The sequence below is a fragment of the Neovison vison genome, chromosome 5 (assembly GCF_020171115.1).
Source record: "Neovison vison isolate M4711 chromosome 5, ASM_NN_V1, whole genome shotgun sequence".
In the NCBI taxonomy this organism is placed as follows: Eukaryota; Metazoa; Chordata; class Mammalia; order Carnivora; family Mustelidae; genus Neogale; species Neogale vison.
Window position 1 is genome coordinate 163842986 of NC_058095.1, and position 19021 is coordinate 163862006.

Genomic DNA, 19021 nt, shown 5'->3' on the forward strand with positions numbered 1-19021 from the left:
TCCTGCGGGACTGGCCCCCGCCCTGGCCCTGTTACCCCAGTCTCCCCCAGGTCGCGCCCCGGCCCGTCGGACTTGACTGCTGCTTCCGGCCACGGCCCGTCTTCCCCGTGACCCGCGCTGCCGGCCTGTCGGGTCCCGGGTGGCGGCCCCCCCGTCTGCCCAGTCTGGACGGAGCGAACCACTTCCCTGCCAAGGCATTTGCATATGCAACAGGAAGACGCATCTGGCCTTGTGCGACGAGGGGTCGTGCGGACCCCCCGAGCTCAGTCACGCCGCTCCTGCAGAAGCGTGCGGTGACTCGCCAACGGTCGTCCGTGCAGGACGCCTGCGGACGGTCCGTTGCTCACACCGTGCTGGTCACTTAGGTTTTAGGTAAAAGCAGCGGCCGCTTCGGGACTTCAGGTCTCTGGCTTGAGCTCGGGCCGTCCGGGGACTCTCCTCCCTTCAAGTGTTCGTTCTTATTAGCAAATCACTTGTAACGCCGTTTGGCCCCTCTCTGCCCTGGGCCGCAGTCAGGGCTGACCTTGCCTCCAGGGCTGTCACAGCAGCTGGGGGGCCACTAGCAGCTGGGATAGAGAGCAGGGACCCTACCCAGGGCAGCCCCACGGCCGACAGGGAGGCGGCCCTGAGTGTCCGGCGTGCGGAGGTCGGGAAACCCGGCTTCCCTCTTGAGCGATCGTTAGTAAAAGCCTTTGGCGCCTCGGAGGTGTTTCTGTGTTGGGGGACATAAATGTCCCCACGCTGGATGTTTCTCCCCGGGCTCGGTTAGGTCCCAGCTGGTGTGCTGGGAATGCGCGGCCGCAGGACCTCTCCCGCGTGGACCTCCACCCCGTCCGTCCCTCCCTCGGTGTGTGCAGTGAGCGCGCGTGGACGGGCTCATGCAGCGTCTACGCATCCTGAATCCCCGCCCTGTCTCCCCGAGACCCCACAGAGGAGGCGCCAGGTTCCCTCCATGGCCATTCAGGGACCCCGTCCACTCTGTTGCCCACGTGCCTCCCCCTCCACCGTCGCTGCTTCCCCGAACCATGCTCAGTCTCTCGAAGTCCCCACCGCCCCCCGGCCGCGTGCCCGCTCGGAACAGCTCCTCGTTCCCCCTTCATTGCTTTTTCCAGCACGTTTCCTCTTTTATGACACGGAATTGCAGCAGTAGTTTGTGTTTCCTGCCCCCTTGGGAGATTTACTCCCGAGGGGCACTTACTGACCACCCTGTCAGTCCACGAACTGTGACGACTGTCACTTGCCGCGGCCTGTACCCCGCTTGTCTCGTCGGGGGCGGGGCACACTCACCTGCTTCTCGGTGTTGACCTCCGCAGGTTTACCTGAAGAAGATGGACTCTGCAGGTTGTCTGTGAGCAGCTCCACGACCTCCTCATTGCAGAGACCGAGAGAGAGCCACACCACTCAGGTAACGACCCCTGCGTCGGCTCGGTTACAACAGCGGCGGGAACGGAGCCGGGAGCAGGCACTGGTGAAGGTGGCACCAAGGGCCTGTGTCCCCCCGGACTGGAGGACACGCTTGTCCTCACTCTGGCCCCAGGTGTCTTCACCTCCACATCCTTCTTTCTCCTCCTCGGTCTCAGAGATGCCAGCTTCCTGCTGGTTAGAAAGAGAAGGAGAAGAACGTCCAAGACAAACAAAATTAATAAATACTTCTAAGTGGGATATTGTAGACATAATTTACTTTGTGGCATTTTAAAGTCACCGTCACGGGAAGACCACATCACATCCCGGGAGTGATGCTAATGCGTTCTCTGCACTTGACCCAGGACTCTGGGTGCCGGCGGCAGGGGTTACAATGCTTGAGGCACCTGTGGCTTTATGCCACCAAATCTCAGTGACCAGCTCTGAATTCCACGTAACCCCGACTGATTTATAATATAGAATATGGGGCACCCAGGAGAGCACATGGCTCTTGATCCTGGGGTGGGGAGTTCAAGCCCCCCGCTGCTGGGCACAGTGCTTACCTAAAAAAAGTAGGTAAAGAAAAGAAAAGAAAATATAGCAAATGATCAGAACACTATAAAATCAGAATGAGATCACAGCTCACAAAACTGTTTTTGGTGGGTTTCAGCAGTTCTTGTGTACAGGCTTAACGTGCCTGGCCTTAAGAAGTTCACCAAATAAAGATTATCACTTTGAGGAAACAAAACACTAGGGTTTTTAGAAAGAGAAAGGATTTCTATCATATACTCTAGTGTTCTTTTTATGTTGAATTTTTAAATATGCTTTTAATCATCATCTTCAAAAAGATGAGTTTGCAGTCAAGGTGACACAACCAACGATGTATCCAAAAGCTTGTTATCGGCATATTCAGGATGATTGCTTTAGCGACAGTGTTCTTACCTTGCATGAAGCTATGGTACAGCTTTCGTGATGTCAAATATCTACAAAGAAATCCTGAAAAAGGAGCGCCTGGGTGGCTCATCAGTTAAGCATCTGCCTTCGGCTCAGATCATGGTCCCCAGGTCTTGGGATCGAGCCCCAGGTCTGGCTCCCTGCTCAGCGGGGAGTCTGCTGCTCCCTCTGCTTCTGCCCCTCCCCCCTGCTTGTGTGTGCGCTCTCTCGCTCTGTCTCTCAAATAAATAAGTAAGAACTTTTTTTAAAAAAATCTTAGAATATAGAGTCAGCCGCCTATCTGGCTGTTGTCATAAAATCAGTAATCCGGCCAGTGCCACATTTTCATCTGAATATTTGGCCTTCTACAGACAGGTCCCTTGTTATCCGCTGAGATTTTTTCTAAATAACACTGATGAGGGAGCAAGAAAAATCAATAACTTCAATCTTGAAACTAAATCTTGCGGTAGGCAGTCTGCTGAAATCATTGACCGTGACATACAGGTGCTGGAAAAGGAAGAAAACGTGGGTTGGGCGCGGTAACAGAGCCTCCTCATCTCCCCTCTGTTCCTCGAGATGCATTTGCTTTCCTCTGCAAGCCTCACAGATGCTTTATCTCGGGCCGCTCCCAGAGGGCACCTACTTGTAATGAACGGGGCTTTGGTTTTTATTATCGTAAGACTGATTCCTGTGCCTTGGAGCACAGCGGTCGGCCCTATCCAGGGCTCCCGCTGCCATGGGGTTTGTAGAGAAAAGGGTGATTTTGCAAGAAAGTGCATAAGGTGGGCATCTCTTTTGTGGATTTGGCTAAGAAGCAAAGAGAGATGAGAAAGAGCCTCGGGAATAAGTTGCCATTCCTCGTGGTTAGTGGGGGCATTTTGCTCAGGTGCAAACTCTCTGCCTTCAGCTACCTTGTGGTGCCTTTTTTCAAGGAAGCAGGAAACCAGGCTCATTGCCTTCCCTGCAAAAGTGCCTGCGTCCTCATGGGACGACACATTTGCAGAGAAGCGCTAGGACTTATGTCTCATGTGGCATTTCTACAAGAAACGTGGACACCTATAGACTTATCACCATTTAGATTTTCTACTGATGCAACTAGGTAAGAATTCTATAAAGTCAGTCCCGGACTGAGTGGGTAGATAGTGGTAAAATTAAATGTTGACTACAAATGGAATTACTCGTTGCAGACGTCTATAGTCTAATTAGCATCATCCGTGATTGTAGTGAAATCTCTTTAAGAAACACAAAATGCACAGGTGTTATCATACATAGAGAAAACAGAAAATCGATTTGGTAACTTGCCAAAGATCATGGCGAAAATTCAGTGTATGCTTGGAGTGGACGCCAAGATCCTATGTCCTATTTCTGAGAATGAACTTACCAAAACCCATTAACAAGAATGGAAGACTCACCAACTTTTTCATAAAATTTGAATTGTTGGTCAAGACAAAAATCGAAGTCACTGTGACAGACATCTGTGACTTGGCGTTTTAGCCGTCAGTCACATGTTAAGTTTTCTCACAATGAAAATATAAGGGGAGAGACTCCCCCTCCTTCCATCTCTTGAGAGTAAGACAAAAACCGGTGAGGTGGGCCCGGTCGGTCTGTTGGATTATGGAGTGACAGGCATATGACGGACGCACGAGAAGAGTAGATGTCGCGAGGGGGTGACATGTGGCCGAGGTGGCTCCCTTCTGTGACAGGTGTTAGATGGCACAGGACCACAGCCAGCGCCTGAACCCGCCTCGGTCCTGCCCCCTCTTTGCCACATCATTCCTTCTCGATCCCTGCCTTTCGGTCACCTTCCAGTACTCCACCTGTTCAGGTGTCCGGAGTTTTTGTTGCTTGCAAATAAAAATTTTGACCGACACTGATAGAGATATCAGTGATATCACTGATAGAGACCTTCTGATGAAGGTCGCTCCTTAATAAATATTAGTGGTTGCTTTCCTCGAGGTGTGGTGTAGAGACAATGCAGTTAATGTCCTATTCTGTTATACAGGTTTTACAATCTGTAACACAGAACGACCTCACATAAAAGTAGTAAAAATAGGGGTGCCTGGGTGGTTCAGTGGGTTAAGCATCTGCCTTTGGCTCAATGATCCCAGGGTGCTGGGACCGAGTCCTGCATCAGGCGCCCTGCAGGGAGTCTGCTTCTCCCTCTGCCTGTTGCTCCCCTGCTTGTGCTCTTTCGCCTTTTCTGACCAAAAAATAAATAAATAAATAAATAAAATATTTCTTTAAAAAAGTAGTAAAAATAAAATTCACTTGAAATATTTGAAAAGCGCGAAAGCTGGGACGTGCGCCCGTCTTGAACGTGGCTGAGTTCCTGCGCGCTCCTCCTAGGGAAGGCTTGCCAGGTCCTTGCTGTGAGCAGAACAGCAGTGATGACCTTGCAGGGCCCTCGGTGCAGGGACACCCAGCAGTGAGTGAGCGACACCAGGCGGTCCGATGTGCAGGCCCTGCCATGGGGGCGGGGCACGGGGGACTTGGCGGACCTTTCCACCACTCAGCTCTGCAATTTCATAGGCTGTAAAAGTCACTTCAGGTTGGGTTTGAAATTAGACAGTATTTGTAAAAATCATATGCCATTTATCCACTTGCTGTTTCGGGAGATGTAATCAGCTTTTTACAAAAAGTGCGTGCCACTTAGCACCATGAGACCCCCTCCGCAGTAGCCCAGCAGGGAGTGAAACGCTGAGAACACCTTCCAACCCGGGGTGACTCGGCATTTTTTGCTGTGCTTGCCATCCGCAGGCAGCCGGGAAACCTGACACAGGATCCCCACGGATTATAAATAGAGCAAACGTGTGAAGCATGCGGCGGGCGGGGGGCCATTGGCAGGAGGGTCCAAGGAGGGGATGGAGAAAATAAAATGCTGGTTCTTGCCCTCAGCCTGAAGTTGCGGATCTGCCTCTGCTCAGGGCTCTGGGCTGCACATGCACGAGCCCTGTCCTCCTGTCGTCTGAACATACCTTATTGGGTTTTGTTTGTTTATTCGTTTCTATGGAATATCTTGTGGTTGCTGAGAGTCTATGGATTTTAGCCCATAGATTCTCTTTTCATTATTACTAACGTGCAGTGTATTATTTGTTTCCGGGGCACAGGGTGTGATTCATCAGACTTACACGATTCACCGCGCACCCGTTATCCGTTCACCAGCACGTACCCATTATTCGTTTTTACGTCCGCCTTTTTGCTTTTCCAACTGGTACTTCGCGTCGTTTTACTCCTCTTGGGTGTTTGTTCTCTGCAGCGACACTGCGTGGTTTAGGGTCTTTGATTTTCATTGGGGGCATTTACGGTATTCCTTACCGAACTTTGTGTTATGATTTTTTAAAGAGCATAAAAACTTATTATTAATATCTGTCATATCCAAATACTCCTTGTCAGAAACCCCAGAGGCTCTCTGGTAAAGCAGCGGCAGTCTAGCCCCCAAGAGCTTAACAAAGAGGCAGCCCCCTCCCGACACAGCCACCGAAGAAAGCCGTACCGTAATCAATGCACAATTGATCCACAATCAAGAGACAAATTGTGATGCGTTTTGTTTTACAGAACTATCCAAGAAACCCTTCGGTAACGTCACATATCAGCAAAATGAAATGTTGCGGGGCTCTAAATCAAGGCAGCGCCTTCCTGGCTGGCGCATCCATTGTATCTGTCACGTGGACTGCCTGACATGTGTCCTGGCAGGGAAAAGAAAGTGTGCTAGGAACAATAACCAAACGGAGACACATTTAGTTCAGTCATTAAGGGATCATTCTAAAGCACATGGTAGGAATTAGAAATTAGATAAGCACTTCAAAAGGGAACATGTATGTATTTCATTGTAAGCTACGAACAGAAGCCGATCTAGCATGGACAGAAAGCCCTTCCAGGCAGCAGAGGTTTTGGGGGAATCAGTATGCACCCCTCGTGACTTCCATATTACGTGCGAGAAATGAAGGCAGTAAATTAATTTGATGGTATGAGTTGAATGGCAGCATTTTCAACAGAGAAGAGAGCAATCCTAGCTAGATGCACAGAAACTTGGAAAATAAAAAAACAAAACCAGGTCTTCTATTTTGTATTTTTCCCTCATAAGATTGCATCATACATAGATCTAAAATGTATTCAAATGCACAGTGTTTTTCTAAGGAACATGTTGACTATCGCCAATGAAGAGATCATTCAATTTTAAGAAATATTAGAAGAATGAGAAATGGAAAGTTCTTGTGATACGTCGGCTCGCTCCCCTTCCGGGTGGGGAAGCTGCCACGAGGTGCACCCGGGAGACAGTGAAGGAACGGAGAGGACGTGGTTCAGGGCAAACTCAGTTTAACTCAAGAATTTCTGTGTTCATTTCATTAAGTAAGTTTAATTTTGAAAATTAAAGAAAGGAAAAGAAAAACCAAGCACAGAGTATGAGCCCCGTAACTGTTATTGAACTTGGGGGTAGAGAAAGTAGCGAGTAGTTTTCAGATTGAGTCAAGAAAATCTATATAACCTGACAAGCCTGCCCTACAGTATAACAAATGCTTAAAAACCATGTTTGCCATTTTATCTTGGTATTCTCCTCCCTCCCCCCACTGAGTCAGTATTCTGAACCTCAGTTCTTATTCTAACATAGTAGATGCTATCTAAAATATGTGGGAGATGAGACGGGCAGCCCCTCCCCCACCCCACACTTATCTAGGATTTGGTCAAAATGGGGCAAGTATGTGATTTTCAGAATATTTTGTGGCTGAATACCATAAACTCTGGGGAAAGAAGCACAGTGAGAGTAAAACACCCAACTTCAGTAAATCTGAATATTTCCCCATATTTGCTCTGGCATCAGATATTTTGAGGACCATGAGTTTTCAGGAACTCTATGACCCAGTTCCTAATCCCCCACCCGTCCTGAAGTTAGTGAACAGCCCTCCAAGCCTGTTTGCACCTTTACTGATAGGGATGTCGCCGTAAATTACATCGTGCCCGTAGATCAGAATGGTTGCTTGGCCTGCTTTTAAAATGGTGTATCCCTCTGAGCAGATCACCCCACAGATTGTCTTGCTGTTCTACTTGTCGAGGTGTTTGTCCCCCACTTTGACACAAGTTGCTTTCCTTTGCTGTTTTATTCTGGATTAGCTCCGGGTTAAATGGAAGGGCCTGAAGGTGGGGTGTCCCGGGGAGGCAATAGGAAGGGAGGTGACAGTGGACACACTCTCCTTGCCTTCAGGTTCCCTCAGCGGACTCAGCAGGGAGCAAGTCTACTGCAAGAGAAGAGGTCAAAGGAACGCACCACCGCCTGGGGAAGGGCAGGGCAGGGCAGGCCTCACCCTGCTACCACCCCAGGCCCCAGGGAATAACTGTGTCCCTTGCAGCCCCATCATCTTCCTCCAGATTTTCACAAGGTGGTCAGAGGTATCTCTCAGGATCCTGAGAAACCCAGTCCAGCGGACTCCTTGGGAGATGCTGGGAAATGGTGCTGAGTACCCAGGGACAATATGGCAGCACGGACTTTCCCACCCAGACATTTACCACAGGAATCTAATCAGGGCATTAGCACGGATTCTCACTGGTGCCTCCAGAAGCTCTCTTGCAACACCTTCAAACAAAAGTTGTATTACTCACTTTTTAGGTGTAAACATGCCTCCTCCACTCTCAACTTTTCTCAGAATCAGGTTTCACATATATATATTCATGACATTTCTTAAGAAAAACAGATCTGCAGTTTGACAAAGGGGAGTGGGAACTTGATCAAAGCCAAGTTTCCAAATGATGACTGTTAGAAACAATGCTACAGTGAAAATCATGGAATATGCCTCTAACTCGTCAGTAGGGACAAATATCCAAAGTTTTCTGCTGCATTTCAGGAGATACACATTTTCGACATAGAAGTTTCTGCTAATTATTCTCCAAAACTGTTGTATTGAGTTATACAGCTCTAAAAGGGAATATTTCACATTTCTGTTTTGGTAATCTCTTGGTTTAATGAATCATTTTTTTTTAACCAATGTGATTAACTGTAAAACAGATCTTATTATGGTTTTGTTTTGCATTTCCCTGGTTGCTGTGCAGCGTTTTCATATGTTCTGACCGTACCAGGTGAGACCTGGTAGTCTGAAGACATCCTTTTCTTATTTCTGAACTGGTTTGCATGAGTTTCTTGATGATTTGCAGGAACTCTTCACATATACTGGATGACATTCCTTGTCAGTTGCAGGTATGGCTAACACTTGGCTTATAGTGTTTTCTTCTTAGTCCAACCACAAGTTTGTCAACTCTATTGATCTTTTAAAAATAACTTTTGATTGTATTGATATGCTCTTATTATTTTTCTGTTTCATTGGTTTCTGTGCTCTTTAGTATTTTCTTCCTTTTGCTTGCTGCTTGCTCTGGGTTTATTTGTTCTATTTCTAAGTTTCTTAAATAGCAAGCTTAGATCATTGATTTGATGCCTTCCTTTTTGCCTAATAGTATTTAATGCAATAAATTTCCACCTCTCGCTGTATTACCTGCATTTGGAATATTCTGATATGTTTTGCTTTTATTTTCTATCAATTCAAAACGTTTTCTGCTTTCCTGTAGGACTTCCTCTTTGACTACTGTTTTTACCTTCCAAATATTTAGGGGGCATTCCAGATATCTTTTTGCTTTTTATTTCTGGTTTAATTGCATTATGATCTGATAATATGCTTTGTATAATTTCAGTTCTCTCCAATTTATCAGGAATTACTTTATGGCTCAGGATATCTTTGTGGGATTTCCATGTGCACTTGAGAAGAAGGTGTAGTCTGCTATTGTCAGATAGTGATCTGGAAATGTCTATTGGGTCAGGTTGCCTGACAGTGTTATTGAGTGCTTCTCTATCTTGGCTGATTTTCTGTCCACTTCTTTTATTGAATTCTGAAAGAACAGCATCCAAGTCTCCAGCTATAATTGAGATTTTGTCTCCTCTTCCTTCCAGTTTCACAGTTTTTACCTCACATCTTTGTAAGTTCTGTTGTTAGATGTGTGATCCATTAAGATTACTACATCTTCTTGATGACTATATTTATTTACCATTATGCCTTTTTTTCTTTTTTCTTTCTGCTGATATTCCTTCTTCGGAGGTCTACTTTGTCTGAAGTTAATATAGCCACTTCATCATTCTGTTGGTGTGTTTTTTCCATCCCTTTAATTTTTTTAGACAACTTTATTAAGATATAATTCACATATCATACAATCCACACCTTTAAAATAATACAATTCAGGATTCCTTAGTATGTCCTCAGGGTTGTGCAGCTCTTACCACAATCTTATTTTAGAGTGTTTTCATTCCCTCCTCATCCCAAAGAAAATCTGTCTCTTTACTTTTAACCTAATTATGTCTCCATGTTTAACTCATGATTTTTATAGAAAAAAAAATGGATGAATCATGTTTATTTTTATCCAGTCTGATGGTCTTTGTACTTTAGTTGGTGTGTTCTGACCATTTACATTTAGTGTAGTTATTAATGGGATTGGCTTTAGGTCTGTCCGTTTTCTCTTATGCTCTTTCCCTCCACCATTTTTGTTCATCTATTTCCCAATGGTGCTTTCTTTGGGATTATTTGAGTATTTTTTTAGGACTCTGTTTTAATTTCTCTTTCAGTAGTTCAACTGTGTTTCTTCGTATGTATTTTTTTCATAGCTGATTAGCAGTTGTAATGTATACACACCTAACTTTCAGTCTATTTGCAGTCAACCATATATTGTTCCTTTTAACCTCCTTTACTTTATAGTCACCACACACATTGCATCTACAGTTGCAAATGTGTTGCATCTACATTCTTTATAGTTGTGCCATATGTTACATCTATTTTATAGTTGTCCCATACAGTACACCCACATACATTGAATATCTCCTCCCAGGCAATGCTGTCACTTTTGCCTTGAAATGTTATGCATGCATGAGACAACTTCAGGAGAGAAAAATCTCCTTTTTATTATCCCAGTACTTACCATTTCTGCAGCTCTCCTTCACTCCTAAAGTTCTGAGTTTCCTTCTACTGTTTCCTTGAGCAGGTCATTCACAGCTGATAGAAGAATGCTCCTAGTTTTCCTTAATAGGAGTGTGTTTTTCTTCTGCCTTTATTCTCCAAGTTCTGATTCCCCCAACAATTCACATGCTTTTGTTTACCTTTCTGGTCCTCAGATAGATGTGCATTTTGTCCAAAGTTTAGTTATAATTACTGAGAGAGATGGGCTGCTGTGGAGTTAACTTCACTGTGGCCCAGCTGATGTATTTATCCCACAGAAATCTATAATGTTAATGTAGTCAAATTAACCCTCATCTTTATAGGTTATGCTTTTTTGTACTGTTTAAAAAAAAAAAACACCTTTCTTTTCAAAAAGTCAAAGAAAAAAATCTCTCTTACCTTGCTGTCATAAAAATCTATCTCTCTATATTTCAAAGTTTAGGGTTTGGGGTTTTTTGTTTGTTGAGGGTTTGTTTTGTTTTTGATTTTTACATTTAGGAGTTCATGCTAGCTGTACTTTATTTGTGAGAATAGTGGAAATTTACAATACAGTTTGACATTTGTCTGCTCCAATAACAATTGCCCCATGCCTTTTATAACATAGGACCATACTTCCAACTTCCTTCCAATGCTGAGAACATTGCCTGAAATGGACTATTCTCTGCATTTATCTGTAACCTTCTAGGTTTTTCTTTAATGTTACTTTCTTCTTATTGGCCTTCCTTGAGCATCCTTTCTCATCAAAGTAGTTATTTGCCTCTATAAATTGGTTTCTGTAATTCTAGAATTCACATATCCTTTTATATAACCGTTTTTCTGTATTATAATTATGTGCATGTGTGTATACCCTGCAGACTTTTGAGCATACAGAGAATGCATTGAATGCATCATAATCAGTTTTGCATTCCAAACACAAGCACTCAATAAATTGCCAACTCTGTGTAATTGTCATCTGGTAGTGGCTTCAGATGAATTAAGAGAAGCAAACTGATAGGATATTTCCTAAATTTGTTCAAATATTTAAACTCCGTCTCATGTTAAAAATGTACCAATAAACTTGGTAAATAAAATCATAGGCAGTTGCATTACTGGTTGGAGGATATTAAAGTCACATTTTATTTGGTTATTATGTTCTAAAGTTGGCATGATTTGTGAAAGTCACATACAACAAGAGAGACTCTGAACATCCCTTATATTGCCTGTAAAAAAAAAAAAAAACAACAGTGGGCTTTTACATGTTTTATATACAAAACAGTATGCTTTTAATGTCTATAACTCATACAATTATATAAAACAACTTAAAGCATTAATAGCATAATATTTTGAATTCTAAGAAACTGAATTGCACAGAATTGAATTTTCAGAGGTTCATTCATTCATTCATTCATTCCTTCAACAAATATTCCGTGTGGACCAACTTGTGCCAGGCACAGATCTAGGCACCTTGGTCTACAAAACCAACATCCTTGCCCTCATGGGACTTAAATTCTAACTTTGAAAAGCAAACAATAAAAAATATTTAAATAGTTCATAATATACTAAAAGGAAATAAAATACATTAAGAAAAGAAATCAAAATAAGCAGACATGGGAGTGACCAGAGTGGGTGTAGAGGGAGATCGGGTTCTGTAGCGACTTTCAGAAAGAGGGTCAGCAGAAGCTTCATTGAGCAAAGACAGAGGAAGGAAGTCAGGGAGTGAGCCATGCTGATGTCAGGGAGAATGCCCCAGTTGGGGGAACAGTGAAGACCCTGAGACAGCTGCACACCTGCGTTGCAAGGTGGCCAGTGTGGCCAAGGGAGCACCAACTCCATGAATTACTAGATGTTTAGATGAAGAGAAGTTGTCGTTAACATTCATTCTAAGTGTTAATCCTAGAAAAGGGAGGCTTTTACATTATAAATGATAGCTGGAGGCTAAATATAAAATACGAATTATGAATGTACAGTTCTGACTTTTTAAGAAACCATTTACCAGGTTTGGAAATTCTGGTCTGCTCAGAATATAAGTGAAGGTAATTGTTTGCCTTTTCTGTGAGTGGAAAATACAGATGAACAGAGCTCTATTTTTGCTCCAGATAAGGGAACTGGGAGCGAGGCCCCCGGGAAGCCAGGCTGCATATTCCCTGCCCAGTTAGCTGTGGAGCTCCAGACACTGATGCGACATTTGTGAGTGCACAATTCTGGAAGGAATGGATCCTTTTGCCTTGTGCTGAAATTGTGAGCAGTTAATTAGGGTGAAAAGATTTATTTTATACAAAATAAAAGAAGGGTTTATTTTCTGACTTTAGTCGACCTCGAAGACAGGATTCTTTTCTGATCTCTCTGATTACATTATTATTTGAAACTGTCATTTTGTATTCCTGACTCTGTCAGAAATGGGCTCTAGAACAGCTGAGCTGTGGTATCGGGAAGACATTTCATGAGCTCAATGACATCAAAGCCTGGATTTCTGAATCCCAAGTGGATTTAAATTAACTTTATGCACGTCCAGGTGACTTTTATTATCTATTTTTGGAAAGAACTCTTGATTAAAAAGATTTGCTCTCATGTGTTGCCTACTTTGGCAAAACCTTGTCTCTTCTCCTTCCCAACCCTTCCTGCTATGCTTTCCCTTTGCCTATGTTGTCTAGCATTTGTACCTGCGGGATTTGCCATGACTATGTCTCAAAGACACTGTAATGGACCTCAGAGTCATAGTGACTGCCACTGTGCCCATCAGACCCATTTCTCCTGAGACACAGAGCTGCCCGAGTTTCCCAGATTCCCTCATGGTCCAGAGCAGACCTGTCATGGACACCAACTCAGGGGAGCGGGAACCATAGTGAGCTGATCCACTTCCAAGCTTGGCCCATACAAACCCCCCTTTGCCTAGTGCTCCATGTCCTTCCCCATCTAAAAGCTCGGTACAAGATCCCAGAAGGAGCAAAGCACACTCACGACAACACGGAAGGCCACCACTGACCAGAAACACCCGTTTCATCCTTCATCCCAACGACGTACTTCTTTCCTCACGAGCCAGTGCTGTTTATGGTTTGCCCATTGTGGAGCTAACTAATAGCCTCCTCATTTACTTAGTTTAATGTCGCACGTGTACGTGTGCGGCGAAGCATGACCGCTCTCAGTACTTCGTTATCTAAGTTTAACTTCCGTTTTGTAGTAAAAATTATTTAAGAGATCAAAACTCGTACCTGCTAATGATACCATCATTAGAATATTAGAATATCACTTATTAGACATTGTAATACAAAGTAGTGATCAGTGGTGTGTATCTATATATATAAATATATATAATTGTGTATTTATATGTAATTGCATATGTAATTGTATAATATGTATATTTATAAATTGTATATTTATATATAATTGTATATACAATATAAATATACAATTACATGGGACGCCTGGGTGGCTCAGTTGGTTAAGCAGCTGCCTTCGGCTCAGGTCATGATCCCAGCGTCCTGGGATCAAGTCCCACATTGGGCTCCTTGCTCAGCAGGGAGCCTGCTTCTCCTTCTGACTCTGCCTGCCTCTCTGTCTGCCTGTGCTTGCTTTCTCTCTCTCTCTCTCTCTCAAATAAATAAAAATCTTTAAAAAAAAAAGTTCTTTAAAAAAATTTTTAAAAATTTAAAAAATTAAAAAAAATTTTTAAAAATTAAATATACAATTACATATATTTATATAAATATATAAATATATTTAAATTATTAATAATTATAATAATCATTAATAATTTATAAATTTATATACCTTTATATAATATCATATATAATATAAATATCTATATATAGATACATTATGAATGTATTAATTATAAATAATTATGAATAATATAAATACAATAGTATTTGATTCATCAGAAAAGAATCCTATCTTTGAGGTCTACTAGGTTAGAAAGTAAATCCTTCTTTTATTTTGTATAAAATAAATCTTTTCACTATAATTAACTGTTCACAATTTCAGCACAAGGGAAATTAAATATATATAGAACCAAAGCTTATAAGTCTTAACAAGTGGTCTATCAGAAATTCCTCAAAACAGACTTAATTTTCCTCAAGGACAAAATTAATCCCCTATAATGAGTTGGACACCCTGAGAAATGTTTTCACACTTTTAGGAACTTCTGGCTGCATTAATGATTGTAAAGGAGTGCCTTTCTGGCCTCCAGTTCTCACTTGGATGCGGGCAACTGGTAACTAAAGTTTGGAGGGAAAAGTCAAGGTTGAGGACAGAGAATATTCCCTCCCCAGTGCTGTAACTTCCACAGCCAAGGGAATTGCTAAACTGTGTCCCTCTCCTAATTAGAGCTGTTTTTTAAAAATCTCCTTGGATTAGATTATTTTATTAACATCTAGTTTCTTAAGGTGGTTTTTTTTTTCTCTTTCTTATTTCATTATATCTAATGCCACAACATACAGATTGTGGTTGTTTCCAGAAAAAAAAAAATATGATGAGACATTAATAAATTAACAGATAAACTGTGTCCTTCACAGCCGTGCGGGTCCCGGCCAGTTGAACGAGTGGGGAAAGGGCTGCTCTGCCACCTCTCCGTCCTCCAAAGCTGTGGGATACTTTACTACCATGAACACCATTCCCTTTAGAACTCAACCCAAATGTCCTTCCCTCTTTTTGTATCCCACGCACCATTTCACTCCAAATCAAATGCCCCATCCCAGTACGAATTTCTTGGCCAATAGATCACTTTGAAATGAGTCGTGTCTCCTCTGTACTCCAATGACAATAATTATGCAGACACTGTTAGTCGGTTAATGCCGCGTTCCCTCATGACATGCTTGTGGTTCTGTGACGTTTAAGCGTCTCTATTCATCTCTTTCTGCTTTTATGTTTTGCTGCTCGGTTTGCATGGCAGCCCCTTTGAGGAAGCGGGTCGTACTGTGGCTCGCAGTCCCGTAGAAAGCGTCACAGGGCGGGCCTTCCACTGTACAGTCACGGAAGGAACACGCGTTCCCTGATCGGCGCACCAGGAAGGCTTCTTGGAGGCCAAAGTCATTGACTAGTGCCCCGGAAGGTTGACTGAACTTGGTGTACTCGAATTTGTGTTCTGACTACACCACTTACTAGCCAAGTGAGCTTGGGCTTTAAAGATGAATTTCAGCTCCTGTGAAATGAGGCTAATACTACAAAGCCTGCTTATTACTTCACATGATTATGAGAAAGTACTAGAATAGTAACGTGTGAAAATGCTTGAAGAATATAAAACAGTATCATGAAGATGAGGTTGGAAATAGGCCCTCAGAGACCTCAGAGCACTCTGCGTGTGAGCATACGAACCAGGACTGCTGTAGAAAGAAAGCGAATTCTAGAATTCTAGGTGTGGCTCTGTGTGGTGGGACAGACCGAGAGACTGTGAGCACGTACGGTAAGGACATTGGACTAATCAGCGTGGCCAGAAAATACGGGAATTTCTGTAACCTCCTGAAGTGTGTAGACTTGCTTGCTTAGACCAGGCAAAGGGGTCACATTGAAGATTTTCAAACATACAGATTATGCGAATAGATCTTTTCTTTGGAGACAGAAAATCTAGTAGATTAATTGTCCTCAATAATACCCTCCTGCTGTTTGCACTGAGTCCCCTATAAAATCCCGAGAAAAATGTTTTAGAAGAAATCATAATGCTATTACTTTCTGTATTTCCAATATAGTAGATTTATGTTTTTCTATATAATCCATGGATTTGACCCCCATTACTATAATACGTCATTATTATAAACATACCCTAAATATATGTTATCAATTTTGTTATACTCTAGTCACTTTTACTGATACTGTCATGTTTTCTTAAGTGAATTGAGGTAAAAGACCAGAACTCATACAAAATCCATAACCCAGAGTGCCACAAATTAATTACATTGCATGATGTATAATACAATCATAAATTTCTATTTTATAACTTTCCATTAATAGGAAGAAATATACATTCACTCATCAGAGTCCATTTTTATTCAAAGCTATTAGCCTAAAATCAGCCACAAAATGCAAATAAATGTCCTTTTAAATGATATTAAATGTATTCCAATATAATATTACTTATGAAAGTTAAGAACGGTTACTATCTTTTTTAAGAAATCAAAGTGTACAGACAAGGTGAAAAGCTAAAATCCTTTCTTCCCCTCTTCACTGCCTGATATTCAGAGGTAGCTACTCTTGCTTACAAGAGGATTTGTAAAGTGCCTTTGAAGCGATATTTTTCCCTTTATCGAACCCTTTGGTAATGAAGGAAACAAAATGGCAACAAGAGAAACAAAATAATAAGATGAACTTAATTGAGTCTCTGTATAAATAGCTATTTCCAAATTTAAAAAGATCAGCTCTCTTTGCCTAAACCAGAAATTCTGCTTTCACATTCAGATCATTTTCTTAAGATTTTGTAGAAGTATGAAAATATACAACACTTTAATCAAAGACTTTTTTGAATCACATGTTACTCGATGCCACTTCTCTTGGATCTATTGAGACAGACTTTGGCTTTACAAACTGTGATTTTCGAATTTCACTTTTTAGCGTTTTTTTTTTTTCCTCCAACATCTTGTTAGCATCAAGTAGAAAAGGGATTTGCATTTGAAACACTAATGTTCACCATTCAGTCAGCCACGAAGATTCCTTCTTTTAATTTCCATAAATGTCAGTAAATGCCTCTTTTCACCTTTGGGTGATTAGTCAATAGAAAAATCAACTCTGTGACAAATGAACAGCAACATGATTTTACATATGAATTATTTAACAAAGTCTATTTTTATCCTGGAAGGGAAAGACTTAGGGTAAAAAATCAGCAGCAAATTATTAATTTACATGTATTAATATTATTCACAGAAATGCATATCCACAGGAAGTAAAGAAATTTATATCTCATTTTTTAATTAGTTCATCTCATAGAACTCTATTAATGACAGCATAGAAAACTATTGAAAATTAATAAGAAGACATATAATAACCTCATGAAGCCTTCACATCACATTGGGTTTCCCTCTGGGTTGTGAGAGTTTCCGTGGATTTTGACCCGGAAAGTGAGCAAACTAATGAGAAGTGTCCCCCTTGAGATGTAGAACTTTCAGGAGCTCAGTTTTTACGTTCCTTTATCAGATTCTTGTCTTCATGTCCGCCTATACCTCTGGACATTAGAAGGCACAAAATAACTTTCCAAGTCCGGGTGGGGAAATGGACACTAAGATTCATGTCTTGAACTTCTAAGTATCAAAACAGCAAGATTTTCTCAAACAAAACCCTTAAAAAAAAAAAAAAAAAAGAAAGAAAGAAAGAAAGAAAGAAAACCCACAGTGAGTTGTCGAGGTGGTAATAGCCAGTGTTTGTAAGTGGCCCTGTTTTCTCGAGATTACCGGATCGCTGAAGTCTTCTTGTTAAGGCCCCCCTGAAAGGAGGGGATATTGTTGGGGGATGGGTGCTCCAGCCCACGGGGACATGTCTGGACCGTGGTCATTGACATGCCTGCTCACACCTGCTGGGAGCTTGAATCAGGGTGTTCGGAGGCACCTGTTTGTTAAGTGTGGATGGCGTGGCTTCCCCTTCTGTGATCTTTGCTTCAGAGCAGAAGGGAGGACACGAGGCTGTGGCTTGGAGGGTCTGAGCTGACAGGAGGCTATAGACGTAGCGGGGACTCCGGGGATGCTGCCTGCCTCGAGGGGCTGAGCAGGGCTTCCTACCCGTCAGTTCCTTTGAGGGGTCTGGTTGTCCCAGCTCCCAGGGGACTGTGACTTTCTGCTCTCCCATACCAAATCACCAAGTGGTGATTGAAGCTAATCACCTAAGCTTTGAAGCTTTCATACTTGTTTCGAATGTCAAATTTAAAAATAAAAATCACAGAATAATTTCCAGGTATATTATTAGATTCTCCACTGATATTGGTTTCAAAGGCATTGAGTGTGACAGATGGTCTGCACCCTTTTCTAGAAGCCTGGGGTTTGTACCTGTTACACAATAGTATCATTTTTCCCCCAGGCCATCCAAAAATAATAATTCTGGGCATGGGACGTCTTAGTCCTTCAGGCTTCTGTAAGAAATGCCGCAGACGGCGTGGCTTATCAACGACAGATATGTCTTTCTCGGGGTTCTGGAGGCTACAAGTCCAAGATCGGGGTTGCCGGCATGGTCGGGGAGGGGCCCTTCGGGGTTACAGATGTCTCTCCGCGTCCTACCGGGTGGAAAGGGTGAGGCAGCTTTGCGAGAGCTTTAATAAAACCACTGACCCCATTCATGGGGTCCATCCTCGTGACTTAATTGCCTCCCTCAGGCCCCAACCACAAACAACACCACACCGGGGGTGAGGATTCTGACATGCAAATTTGGGGGGACACAGACATTCGGGCCACTGCATGGGATAAACTTGAGTGTCAGACGCATCGCATGCGTCGGTCACCCAGAAGGCTGGGGTGACGGTCCCGCTGTCTTTCCGGGGGCCCGCTCACTAGCCAATCAAAGCCATCTAGACATGTGTGAACTCAGAGTAACTAATGGGTCTGGGACCACCCACGCCTGATGTGATTTCAGGGCAACAGAACATTTTGAGTGAGTTCCCAGGGTTTTATGGTGTTTGCAAGGACCGTATCTGAATCCGTGACAGGAGAACCTGCCTCTCAAGTGTAAGAACGTGCTCAGGGTCCGTCTGGCCATTTCTTGAAGGATCTCTCTCCCTTTCCTTCCCTGTCCTGGATGGCGGTGAGGTGCCCAGGGCCCCTAAATTTACTTTTTGA

At 42.9% G+C, this 19021-nt stretch overlaps 1 protein-coding gene across 1 annotated transcript in view; it reads left to right on the forward strand.

Annotated features, from left to right (window-relative positions):
- MYO16 (myosin XVI) overlaps window positions 1-19021 on the forward strand; it is a 432663-nt gene that overhangs the window by 405572 nt on the left and 8070 nt on the right. Inside the window, exon 33 of the mRNA XM_044250091.1 lies at window positions 1314-1405. Coding sequence (XP_044106026.1) covers window positions 1314-1405 — 92 coding nt within the window. The remainder of the gene's footprint in view (window positions 1-1313; window positions 1406-19021) is intronic.